Raw genomic sequence first — 13,750 nt, forward strand, 5'->3', positions numbered from 1 at the left:
TGGACAGTAGCATCCAGAAGGAAAAAGAAAGCCACTCAAATTTTCTGAAAGTCAGTCAAGCCTAGTAGTATTTAACAAATGTTCTTGTGTACCACTGTTACATTTATGTGGCTATGTGTATATATGTTTGTGCTATTTTTATTTATTCGTTTGGTTAGTGGTACTGGAGTTTGAACTTGGGGCTTCATACTTGCTAGGCAGAGGCTCTACTGGTTAAGCCACACCTTCAGTCAATATATATTTTTTGATATATATAAAGTTTCATAAAATCATCATCTTTTTAAGTGAAATTCACAGTGATATTTCCTATTCTTTAGATTCTGTTGGCTGTAAAATGCTGATCACTACTGATTAATTTCACAGCTACTACTGAGTCATAATCTGAAGACTGAAAAGCAATTGCTCTAAGATACTTGAAAATGTGACCTCTAAATATCTGTTCAACCAATCATGTGCCCCTCCTCTTCTTGAATTCAGTTCATGTCATCACAAGTATCAAGAATGTTATTGCCATCACTGTTTGCAGGAACATTTCTCAACCTTCACATTTTGGCTTAAATGTCAATTCTTCAGCCAAATTCCCTGGAAACCCCAGTGTGGACTAGATCTTCTTGCCAAATACACTGATAACAGCTGTACTTCCATAACTTATATAATCACTTGTCTTTACCATTAAACTGTAAGTTCCTCTTAAAAGTCTGGAAAACATCAAGATTTTTCACCACTATATTCCCTTCACCCAGCAAAGTATCTGACAAAAAGAGCTTGATAATATTAAATGAATAATCAAGATAAGAATACAAAAGAAAAGATAATTACTAAGCAAAACATCCATAATAGCAAGCATAACACCGAAGGAGAACAAAGTCAGAGGACTAAGACTATCCAGCTCCAAAACCTACAACAAAGCTAATGTAATCAGAAGAATAGGAAAATAGCTTAATGGAACAGAACATAGTCCAGAAATAGACTCACACAAATAGTCATAGTCAAATGATCTCTGACAAAAGAGCACAAGCAATACAATGGAGCAAACAGTCTTTTCAACAAATGGTGCCAGAACTAGACATGCACATGACAAAAAATGAAATCTATAGGGCTGGGGAAATGGTAGGGAGAGTAATACAGAGGGTTAACTGCCTACAGTACAATGTATCCACAGGTGAAATACCATTGTGAAATCTCCTGAACAATGAACATGGACTTAAAAAATGAAGAATAAGGACTATAAAACAGGTCCTGCTGGACAGTTGGAGGGGGGAGGACGAATACGGGGATAAAAGAGGGTGAGTATGGTCAATGTACTTTATATACTTATATGAAATATTACAGCGAAACCTATTATTATCATTTTAAGGACTGGAGAGCAGGGTGAAGAAGAGAAAGGTGGGGCAAACCTAACCAAGGTACACTGCAAGTGAACATGAAAATGTCACAATGTCTCACCCCCTCCCCCGCCCCAGAAAACTACTATATGCTAATACAAATGTCTTTTAAAAAGAAATCTAGACACAGACTTTCCAACCTATACAAAAGTTAATTCGAAATGGATCAGAGACCTAATTGAAAACTGCAAACTACAAAACTCATGGAAGACAACACAGGAGAGAAAACCAAAACGACGTTGGATATGGCAATGACTTTCTGGAGAAAACACCAAAGACATGATTCAGGAAAGCAATGATGATCCAAACTCCACCACAATTAAAATGTTCTGCTTTGCAAAAGACAATGTCAAGAGAATGAAAATGCAAGCCACAGGCTGGGAGCAAATATTTGTAAACACTTATCTGAAAAAGGACTAGTATCCAAAACCTATAAAGAACTCTTAAAACTGAATGGTAAGAAAACAGACAACCTAATTAAAAAATGAGGAGAGAGCTGAACAGACTCCTCACCAAAGGAAATACACAACTGGCAAAGAAGCATATGAAAAGATTCTTATCATATAGCACTACAGAGTTGTAAATTAAAACAAGCCAGGCACAGGGGTTCATGCCTGTAATCTTAGCTAACTTGGGAGGTGGAGACTGAGAAGATGCAGCTCAAGGCTAACCCCTGGCAAAAAGTTCACAAGACCCCATCCCAACCAATAGCTGGGTACAGTGGCTCACTCTTGTCATCCCAGGTATTCAGGATTGTGATTCAGGCGGTACCAACCATAAAGCAAGACCCTATCTCAAAAATAACCAAAGCAGAAAGGGCTGAAGGCATGGCTCAAGTGGCAGATCACCTGCTTAGTAAACACAAGGCACCGAGTTCAAACTTCAGTACCACAAAATAAAAACAAAAACCAAAGAGACATCACCACACACTGAAAACACCAAATACCAAAATCTTGCTTCATGCTAGTGAGAATGCAAAATGGTATGGCTGCTTAGAAAGACAGCTTGGTGGTTCCTTACAAAACTAAACATAGCAAATGTGTATTCTGGTATTTACTCAACAGAAATGAAAACTTATATTCACAGCAAAACTTTCATGTGAGAGAAATCAAGATGGTGGAGAGCTGACCTACCCTGGGACCTTGACCTGCACAATTTCAAACAATTACTCCAGATTTTCATAGCAGCAAGGATCAGGTAATACTGCTTTTTCTACCAACCAAGATTAACACCAACACACAGAGGACATATAATATTCATTGACTGACCCCCCCCACCAAACTAACTTTTTAAAGCACATAACTGCCCGGGGTAGGGTCTGTAAGCTGCTGCTGGCCCACCTACCCGGTTCACCAGCTAGGAACAGCTGGGAGCAGGGTCAGATACCCCTGAGTAATCTGCAGCTTTTTTCTTTTCCCTTTTCTTTTTCTCTCTCTTAATTCCCTCTTGCCTGGGTCGGTAAAGCTAAAACACAATGCAGAAAATCACAGAGACATGCAAGCATATGGGAATACCTGCACCCACCGTAGTATGCACGGTCACAGAACCTCTGACTGCTGCCTGCCTATGCAGATCTCTCTCCGCCTTAGTGTGTCAGCAACCTCGTCAACCATAACACAACGCACAGAACTGCAGAAAGAGAGCTGCTGCAAGCATCTGGGAAGACTGGAACCCACCAAACTCAAACAGACTCAAAAGCTCTGTCTGCGCTGCCCTATAGCTGATCCACTTTCAACCAAGTGAATCTGCTAACATGCCAGGTGAGTGCAACATACTGTTTGGGAGGGAACCTCATATTCTAGCACAGCTGGGGAGCTGACTGCACCCCATCTGGACAAAACTGGTGACCAAATACATGGAGGGAGTATTTCCTCTCTGCTGGGGGGTGGGGGGGGATGGGACGCAGTGCTGAAAAGGACCACGTAAGGGTAGAGCGACTCAGCAGCCACTGTGGATGAAGTCAGGCACTGCACTGCCTTGGAGAAACCAAGAGCAAGCTGAAACTGACAGTCTCCCCAAGAGAAAAGTTCATTTCTAACTCACAGGCTTGCCCTTTGAGTGGAAGGGGCTGGCGACTGCTCATTTACCAACCTCTCGTGGGACCACTTCTAAGAATCTGCCTGTTTCAGAGGACCCACTCCACTAAGGAAGCCTGAACTCAAACAACCAGAGCTGAACCTACCCAAAGCTGTCGAATAGGGAAGAGCAACATTCATTGCCACACAACCCAACATACCAACCTTAAGAAGGGACAGTCTTGGAAAACATCCCTATAAAAAAATAAAAGCATCAGCACCTTAACCTGAAATCAGAGGAAAGAATCCAGAACATTCATTGAATTGACTTTTCATATATAAATATATACATGCTCTTTATCTTCATTTTACTTTACATTTATTTTATTTTTTTATTTTTAATTTTAACTTTTATTTTTTCTTCTGTTATCTAACTCCCTTCTCCATTCAGTCCTAACACTAACTCACTCAGCCCTCTATCACTCCACTTTCCTTTCTCTACCCCAATTTCTTCTTTCTCTTCTCTTTCTGTCTTCTCCTCCTCCTCACCTTACTCTCCTCTCCCTTCCCCCCCCACTACCTTAACCTCCTCAAAATGCACCACCTACTAAAGAGTCTATTATACCAACTTTATATATTACCCATCCTTCCTATCCCTCAGAAATCCCTGACAATAGCATCCTCTTCCACAATGACTGAACTACACCAAACACACAATAGGGACTTAGTGCCCTAGGATCCCCATGCCTTAGACCCCTCACCCTCACCCCATCCTGCCTTCTAGCCCCTTCCTCTAGTGCCAGCTCTTTCAATGCCTAAGTATCCACTTCAACCCAAAGAACCGTTATCCCCCCCATTCTCCACAGCTTATATATAATATGACCGAGGGGCTCACTACATATTTTGTAAGTAACAGGTCCAGCACTGAATCAGTGAATTTGTTATTGCTTATTTATACTGCCTAGTCAGGGAACAGAAAAAGCACATCAACCAAGTTAACAACTAAGTCAGTCATAGCACAGTAACTGAGTCAAGGGGAAGATAACAGGTGATTAAAATCCCCAATTAGCCACTCAACAATATAGGAGCACAGCACATCATAGAAGCATGAGGAGAAGGAGGCGGCCAGGAAATCCCATCCCCCAAAAGACCAACAATTCAAAGAGAATTTAGTGGGAAATGAAGAAAACAAACACCCAGTTTATAACCCCAACAGGACAATGATAAATATCACCAATGAGTTCAGTGACGTCCACAAAAAAACTCTTAAGGAGGAAATTATGGACATCACTGAGAAACTCATGGAGAAGCTACAAGAGCAGTTAAAGAGAAAATATAAGATGCACTCAGGAAATATCAATACACAACAAATAAAAACCTTAAGACACAGAAACAACTAAATGAACTCAGAGAGGACTTTGATAAACTCCAAAGTAAAGCAAAGGAGACTACAAAAAAAGAGGTATATGAAATAAAGAAGACAACACAAGATATGAAAGAGGAATTTAATAAAGGTATGGAAAACCTCAGAAAAAAAGAATCAAACAAAAACTCTAGAAATAAAAAATTCCTTAAATCAAATAAAAAAAAAAAATACAGGGGAAAGCCACTCCAGCAGACTAGAACAAGTGGAAGATAGAATCTCAGGACTTGAAGACAAAGTAGATATTAAAGAAAAAAAACAGAAGAACTCTTAGACAAAAGGCTCAAAAGCTGCAAAAGGAATATGCAAGAACTTAGTGACTCCATCAAAAGACCAAACCTAAGAATAATGGGAATCAAAGAAGAGGTGCAAGCCAAAGGGATACATAATATATTCAACAAAATAATAGCAGGAAATTTCCCAAATCTTGAGAAAGAGAAGTCCAGGAAGCCTCCAGGACACCAGATGGGCTTGACCAAATCAGAACCTCTCCACAGTATATTATCATTAAAACAACTAGCACAGAGAACAGAGAAAGAACACTGAAGGCTGTAAGAGAGAAAAAACAAATTGTATAAAGGTAAGCCCATCAAAATAATAGCAAACTTCCAAACAGAAACCTTAAAAGCAAGAAGGACATGGAGTGAAATATTTCGAGCACTGAAAGAAAACTATTTCAGTCCTAGGATACTCTATCCAGCAAAATTATCATTCAAAATTGATGTATGAATAAGTCTTCCATAATAAACAGAAATTAAAACAATGTATGATCACAAAGCCACCACTACAGAAGAGTCTACAAGGATTTCTGCACACTGAAGACGAAAAGACGGGAAGTAGTAAACCTCATGAGAAGAACAGACAGTGATATTGAATCAGCTGCACACACTCAAAATTGTTAAAACAACTAAACAACTAAACTGCAGGAATCACCACATACCTCTCAATACTAACACTTATTGTTAATGTACACAACTTCGTATCGAAAGACATCGTTTGGCAAACTGGGTTAAAAAGGAAGACCCGACAATCTGTTGTTCACAAGAGACTCACCTTATTGATAGAAACCAACACTGGCTTAGGGTGAAAGGCTGGAAGACAATTTACCAAGCTATTGGTCCCTGAAAAGAGGCAGGAGTAGCAATACTTATGTTAGATAAAGTGGACTTCAAACTTAAATTACTCAAAAGAGATAAAGAAGGTCACTTCACACTAATAAAAAGAGCAGTACATCAAGAGGAAAAAACAATTATCAACCTATATGCATCCAATGTCAGTGCATACAACTTCACTAAACATACACTAAAGGACTTAAAACCACATACAGACCCCAACACAGTGGTAGTGGGAGACATTAATATCCCTGTATCAACAACAGATAGGTCATCTAGACAAAAAAAAAAAAAAACACAAAACAATAAAGAAATCCTAGAACCAAATGACACCACAGATCTAATGGGACTGATACAGAGTATTCCATCCTGCAACAGCACAATACACATTCTTCTCAGAAGCCCACAGAACTTTCTCCAAAATAGATTATGTCTTTGGGCACAAAATAAGTCTCAACAAATATAAGAAAACTGAAATGACCACCTGCATACTATCTGAACACAATACAATAAAATTAGAACTCAACAACAAAAGCAGGAGCAAAAACACTCAAATGGAGGCTGAACAACACATTGCTCAACAATCAGTGAATCATAGAAGATATATGGGAGGAAATCAAAACGTTCCTGGAATTTAATGAAAATGAAAACATAACCTATCAGAACCTATGGGACACAGCAAAAGCAATCCTAAGAGGAAAGTTTATAGCCATAAATGCATATATTAAACACACAGAAAGAACTCAAATAAATGACCTAATGCTGCATCTCAAACTCCTAGAAACAAGAACAAGCTAAACCCAAAGCAAGTAGAAGGAGAGAAATAATAAAAATAAGGGCTGAAATCAATGAAATAGAGACAAAACAAACAAACAAACAAAAAACCCATACAAAGACTTACCAAAAAAAAAGACTGGTTCTTTTAAAAAATAAACAAGATTGACAAATCCAGGGAATCATCTGGGACTACTTTGAGAACCTATACTCAAATAAATTGGAAAATCTTTAAGAAATGGACAAATTTCTAAATACATATGACCATCCAAAACTGAACCAAGAGGGTATTAATCACCTAAACAGATCTATAACACACAATGAAACTGAAGCACCAATAAAGAGTCTCCCCAAAAAGAAAAGTCCAGGACTGATGGATTCTCTGCTGAATTCTACCAGATCTTTAAAAAAGAACTAATATCAATATTCCTTAAACTTTTCCATGAAATAGAAAGGGAAGAAACAATGCCTGACTCATTCTATGAAGCTAGTATTACATTCATCCCAAAACCAGGTAAGGACACATCCAAAAAAAAGAGAACTACAGGCCAATCTCTTTCATGAATATTGATGCAAAAATCCTCAATAAAATAATGGCAAACCAGATCCAACAATCTATCAGAAAGATCATGCAACATGACCAAGTCAGCTTCATCCCAGAGATGTAGGGATGGTTCAATACATACAAAACATTAAATGTAACACAGCACATTAACAGAAGCAAAGACAAAAACCACCTGATCATCTCAATAGATGCAGAAAAATCCTGTGATAAAATTCAACACCATTTCATGATAAAAGCTCTGATGAAACTAGGAATAGAGGGAATGTTCCTCAACATAATAAAGGCTGTATATGATAAACCTACAGCCAATGTCACATTAATGGGGAAAAACTGAAACCATTTCCCCTAAAGTCAGGAACGAGGCAAGGATGCCCACTCTCTCCTCTCCTATTCAACAGTCTTAGAATTCCTAGCCAGAGCAGTAAGGCAGAAGGAATACAAATAGGTAAAGAAGTCAAAGTATCCCTATTAGCAGCTGACATGATCTTATACCTAAAAAATCCAAAACACTCCTAGACACCATAAACAGCTTCAGCAAGGTAGTAGGATACAAAGTCAACCTAAAAAAATCAGTAGCCTTTCTATATACCAACAATGAACAGACTGAGAAAGAACACAGGAAAACAATTCCATTTACAAGAACCTCAAAAAAAAATCAAACACCTAGGAATAACCTTAACAAAGGATGTAATGATCTCTACAAGGAAAACTACAAACCGTTGAAAGAAATTGAAGATCACAGAAGATGGAATCCTGGATTGACAAAATCAGCATAGTAAAATTGGCTATACTACCAAAAGCAATCTACATGTTCAATGCAATTCCCATCAAAATCCAAATGACATTCATCACAGAGACTGAAAAATCTACCCTAAAGTTCAACCTTAAAGTTCACTTGGATACACAAAAGACCGTGAATAGCCAAGGCAATACTGAGCAAAAAGAGCAAAGCTGGAGGTATCACAATACCTAACTTCAAACTATATTACAGAGACATAGCAATAAAAACAGCATGGTACTTAAAACAGAGTAGCACAAAAAGAGACTGAAGACCAGTGGAACAGAAAAGAGGACTCGGATATGAATCCACACAGCTATGCCCACCTAGTTTTTGAGAGACGCCAAAAACATACAATGGAGAAAAGACAGTCTCTTCAACAAATGTTGCTGGAAAAACTAAGTATCTGCCTGCCGAAAACTGAAATTAGATCCATGTTTGAAACTAGATCCAAGTATCAACTCAAAGTAGATGAAGGACCTTAATATCAGACCTGAAACTTTGAAGCTAGTACAGGAAAAAGCAGGGAATATACTGGAAGCAAGAGGCGTAAGCAAAGACTTCCTCAGTAGAACACAAGTGGCTAAGCAACTAAAAGAAAGGATGGGCAAATGGGACTACATGAAATTAAAAAGCTTCTGCACAACAAAAGAAATGGTCTCTACATTGAAGAGATCACCCACAGAATGGGAGAAAATCTTTGCTAGCTATACATCAGACAAGGAACTGATAACCAAAATATACAGGGAACTCAAAAAACTAAACTGCCCCCAAATCAATGAACCAATAAAGAAGTGGGCAACTGAACTAAACAAAACTTTTTCAAAGAAAGAAGTCCAAATGGTTAAAAAACACATGAAAAAAGGCTCACTATCCCTGGCCAAAAAGGAAATACAAATCAAAAACCACTTAAGATTCCACCTCACTCCTGTTAGAATAGCTATCATCAAGAATACCAACAACAAATGTTGGCAAGTATGCAGGGAAAAAGAAACCCTCATACACTGCTGGTAGGAATGTAAGCTAGTACAACCACTATGGAAAATAGCAACGAGGATCCTTAAAAAACTAGAAATAGATCTGCCATATGATCCAGCAATACCACTCCTAGGGATATACCAGAAAGAATGTGAGTCACATTAGTACAAAGGTACCTGCACACTCATATTTACTGCAGCACTATTCACAATAGCTAAGCTATGGAAACAGCCAAAGTGCCCCATTACTGACAAATGGATTAAGCAAATGTGATACTTATACACAATGGAATTTTACTCAGCCATAAAGAAGAATGAAATTTTGTCAATACAGGTAAATGGATGGAACTGGAGAACATCATCTTAAAAATGAAGTTAGCCAGATTCAGAAGGCCAAAAGCCATATATTCTCCCTCATATGAGGACTGTAGACCTAAAATAAATACAGCAATATTATGGGACATGTGTCACCCTAAGGGGAAGCTGTGCAAGGGAAGAATAGGTCAAGGGAAAGAAATCAAAAACTTGAATGAGGTGACATGCTCACAGTACAGGAATGAATATAGAAATTTTAAACTGGCCTGGGCCACCATGGGAAACGGACTAGGGACAAGTGAAGAGGACTGGAAGAGGTAAGTTAACTGGAGCTGTAATACACATATGTGTGGGAACATTAGGAAACTCCCTGCATAGCTATGTTTATCTCAAACTGGCAGATGTCATGTTTCTCATTTTATCTTTTATGCTTTTTCTTCTACAAAATCGGAGAACAGGAGGGCAGAACAGGTTCTGCCTGGGGGCGAGGTGGCACTGATTGGGGGGAGGGGGGAGGAAAGGGGTAGGAGGATGAATATGGTACACACAATGTATACACATGTATGTAAATGCAAAAATGAAACCTGCTGAAACTGTTCCAGGAATGTGGGAAGGGCGATGGGGGAGACAATGAAATACTATTTAGTGCTAAAAAGAAATGAACTATCAAGTCATAAAAAGACATGAGGAACCATAAATGCACATTACTAAGTAAAAGAAGCCAATCAGAAAACTACATACTATCTGACCCCAACTACATGATATTCTAAAGCAGCAAAACAGTGGAGACGGTAAAAAGATCAGTGATTGCTGAGGTATGAAGAATTTTTAGGACAGTGAAAATGTTCTGTAAAATATGGTAACGATGGGTATCTCAATCTACATTTGTCCAGACTCACAGAATGTATGACACCAGGAAGGAACCTTAATGTACACCATACACTTTGGGTGACAAAGATGTGTCAACAGAGGCACATCGACGAATTCTATAACAACTCAACCACTCTGGTGAAGGGAGCTGAAAACAGGAAAAGTTCACAGGAAACCTGTGCATCTTCTTAATTTTGATGTTTATCTAAAATAGCTCTAAAAATTAATTTTTTTAAAAAGTAATTTCTGAGTTTTGTTACATATAATAAAATATAATGCTACTTTTGTTCTTCACTTATTAAATGTCAATAGTTCCACTGCAACTGCCCATAATGTCCAATATTCATTCAAGTGGTTACACTCTTGTCATTTGATAAACTGAGATCACATACAGTAAAATTAATTGCAGATGGCAAGCTATACAATAGTACCAAACTATACCTCAACCCTGAAAAAGTCATACAAAAAAATGTACTATGGCTCAAAAAGAGGGGGTGGGTGCTACACCACCAAAACTGGAAAAACACAACCCACTTAAATTACAAGTGGTAGCACAGAAATACCCCCTTTAACAATGAATGCAACATTTGAGGCAACAAAATTTCCAACCTATGCAGATTTTGCAGTTAAGATCAAAAAGATGTTGTCTGTGTTGACTTGTGGTATCTTTAGACATGGAGTCAAGCTCTTCTTTTTGTTTATCAGATCCTTCTGGCTTCTCCAATGACTTACTGGCTGTAGGTTCCTAATATAAGTGAGAGAAAAAAAAAATCAGTCCTAGCAGATAAACTTTGGCCTCAATTAAAAAAAATCAATCTATATTTCACACTAATACTTTTTCAAATTTTTTAATTTTTTCTTTTTTAAAAAGAGATTGTTACTTAAAATAGAGCAAAAACTCAAGTCTTCATTCTTCAAATTACTCACTGATATTTGAAAAGAAAAGCTCCATCGATTCTCATATTCAGTCTATTTAAAAAGCACCTACAGATTTCTACAGCTACTACCAGTTACTGTATCAAAGAACCCCAGCAGTCTACATTGTAACAAGTTAACAATACTTTAAATAAACTCAAAAAAAAAAAAACCTAAACCAACAAAATAAAGCTACTTAAGATGAACACTTTAAAAGATTCTTCTTTCTACCTTGAGAACATTAGATAAATAAATCTTTCCTGAAGTGCCATGTTTTGATCTATAAAACATGACAAATCTGTGTTCTTTACCTGAATCTCCATTGCTGCTTCCTGTTCTTTCATTGGAGCATCACTTTCAATTTCTATCTCACCTTTATGAGTTATCTTTGTGATCGGTCGTCTTTCCACTTCTCTCTGCTCTTTCTCAATCATCTCTATGGTCTAACAGGAAATATTTGAAATGAAATATTTAAAATACACATTTCCAAATACACACTTTACCTAATGAGAGATTATCTAAAAATAAATGAGTCATCACATAGATGATATTTAATCTTTAGGCAGTCTCTCATACCAAAAACACATAAAGAGGATGTGCAGAGTAGTGAAACGTGGTATTTACATTTGGAATCAGCTTGCAAATTTAACACTTTTTAGCCTACTTAGTAACACTGGTAATTCACAGCTGAACATGCAGAGTGACAGAATGTAAAAGACAGCTCGGAGTGCAGGGGTTAGGAAGGTAAAGCTGGGTCTGGCCTTTGTTAGTTATAAAGTCAGCAATCAAGTGCGTGGCCTAAGGAAAGTACAGGATGATCTCCAATGCAGATGACACTACAGCCAGTTTCAAAGTTAAGAGGCAGGTGCATATTTGGGATATGGAAGGAAAGAAGATATCAAGATTATTTCCAAAATGAAAGAAACAACAAAATTATAGAACAGGAAGAAACGTGTATGTATGATATATCAAATCAAGGCCTTTGACCTTCAAACAAGGTCTGACACAGACCTAAATGGAGGTTTAGTGCCTGAAATGCAAGTATTATGGACAAAAGACTCAGGTAAATAAATCATCTAGCTAATAGGAACTGTAAGTAGCCATTATTTTGTAAAATAAAGAACCGATATTTTGGGGCTATTGTAATAAAAGTATCAGGCAGCTGGGTATGGTAGTGCATGCCTGTAATCCCAGCTACTCAGAAAAGAGAGGCAGGTGAATCAAATGTTTGAAACCAGCCAGGGCAAAGACAGCGAGATCCTATCTCAAAAACCAAAAAAAAAAAAACCAAAAGGCCTGGGGGTATAGCTCAAGGGGTAGAGCAAAGACAAGGCCCTCAGTTCAAAACCTAGTACCACAATAAAAAATTCTTAATTGGGCAATATGGTTTCATTTAATTTTGCTAGGTGTGGCAGTGCATGCCTGTATATCTCAGCACCCAGGAGGCTTAGGCAGGAGGACTACAAATTCCAGACCAGCCTGAGCTACACAGTGAAACCCTGTACCAAAAGGAATACAAGGAAGAACTATTATTTAATGTTTAAAAGCACATCAAGATCACAATCCCTAGCTGAAAGCTCTAGCTAACCAATATAGTGCACATCCCATAAATCATGTGACACAGCACACCAGTTAGACCTCAGATAGCACCACACAATTACGTGCTTATGAACACAGCATTACTGTATATTAGGTAATGTCAGTGGATATAAACACTTAGACATGGCCATCCAGGTCAGGGTTTATTGATAAATTGGCTACTGAAAAAATTTTCTTTTCAAAGCTTCTGCAATTTTAAACTTCAAATAATAAGGGATTACAAACTAGCACAAGTTTTAATCTGGTTCTACAAATTACCAATACTTATAATCCCTTTAAACTGTATTTATGAAAAGTGCATATATGTTTAGAATTTATTTTCATGTTCTTCAGATTTGCAAACTATAACAAATCACAGTAATTCTATAAACTGCTAACCAGAATTAAAAAAAAAAACTGGCAAAAGGAAAAACCATGGAACTTAAAAACAGAGGAAGCTGCGCATGATGGCACATGCCAGCAGACCCAGCTACTTGGGAGGCTGAAGTAGGGGGATCACTCTAGTCCAGGAGTGCAGGGGCAACCTGGGCAAATGAGCCACATGGGGGAGGGGAAAAAGAGAGGGAGGGGGAGGGGAAGGAGAAGGAAGCAAAAGGGGACAGGAATGGAATAGAAAGGGAAAGAGAAAGGGGAGGGTGAAAGAGAAGAGGAAGGAAGCAAGGGAGGGAGGGTGTGTAATTAGAAGAACACAAACAGCAAGTCTGTGTGTTACTATACACTCTGTATTGATTCACCTCAATTTTTCACCTATAACTGAAAAATACAGGTTCTGATAGCCAAACACACACTCTTAAGACATTCTTACGTGTCTGTTTTCTCTTCGTCTCCAAGCAGCTAGCTCTTTAGAAGCTAGTTCTTCAGGACTCATTCTTATAAGATGATCAGGGGTTACTTCTCCCTTCAGTACTTTTTTAAATAGTATCTAGAAGGATTTAAAAATGGGAAGAAATGGAGAGGCAAACATTTAAAAAAGAGGAACTGCTGTACATAAAACTGTAAAAAATAAAATTTTATAGACTGAT

The 13,750-nt window shown here is 37.9% G+C and overlaps 1 protein-coding gene across 7 annotated transcripts in view; it reads right to left on the minus strand.

Moving 5' to 3' along the window:
- The window catches only part of Phf3 (PHD finger protein 3), an 80,582-nt gene that overhangs the window by 10,877 nt on the left and 55,955 nt on the right, over positions 1 to 13,750 (minus strand). For all 7 annotated transcript variants that reach the window (XM_074081803.1, XM_020171927.2, XM_020171931.2 and 4 more), the window contains 3 exons: positions 13,534 to 13,650; positions 11,441 to 11,572; positions 10,824 to 10,959 (listed from right to left, as the gene is read on the minus strand). In XM_074081803.1, the coding sequence (XP_073937904.1) occupies positions 10,824 to 10,959; positions 11,441 to 11,572; positions 13,534 to 13,650 (385 nt within the window). The remainder of the gene's footprint in view (positions 1 to 10,823; positions 10,960 to 11,440; positions 11,573 to 13,533; positions 13,651 to 13,750) is intronic.

The sequence above is a fragment of the Castor canadensis genome, chromosome 8 (genome assembly GCF_047511655.1).
Source record: "Castor canadensis chromosome 8, mCasCan1.hap1v2, whole genome shotgun sequence".
NCBI lineage: Eukaryota > Metazoa > Chordata > Mammalia > Rodentia > Castoridae > Castor > Castor canadensis.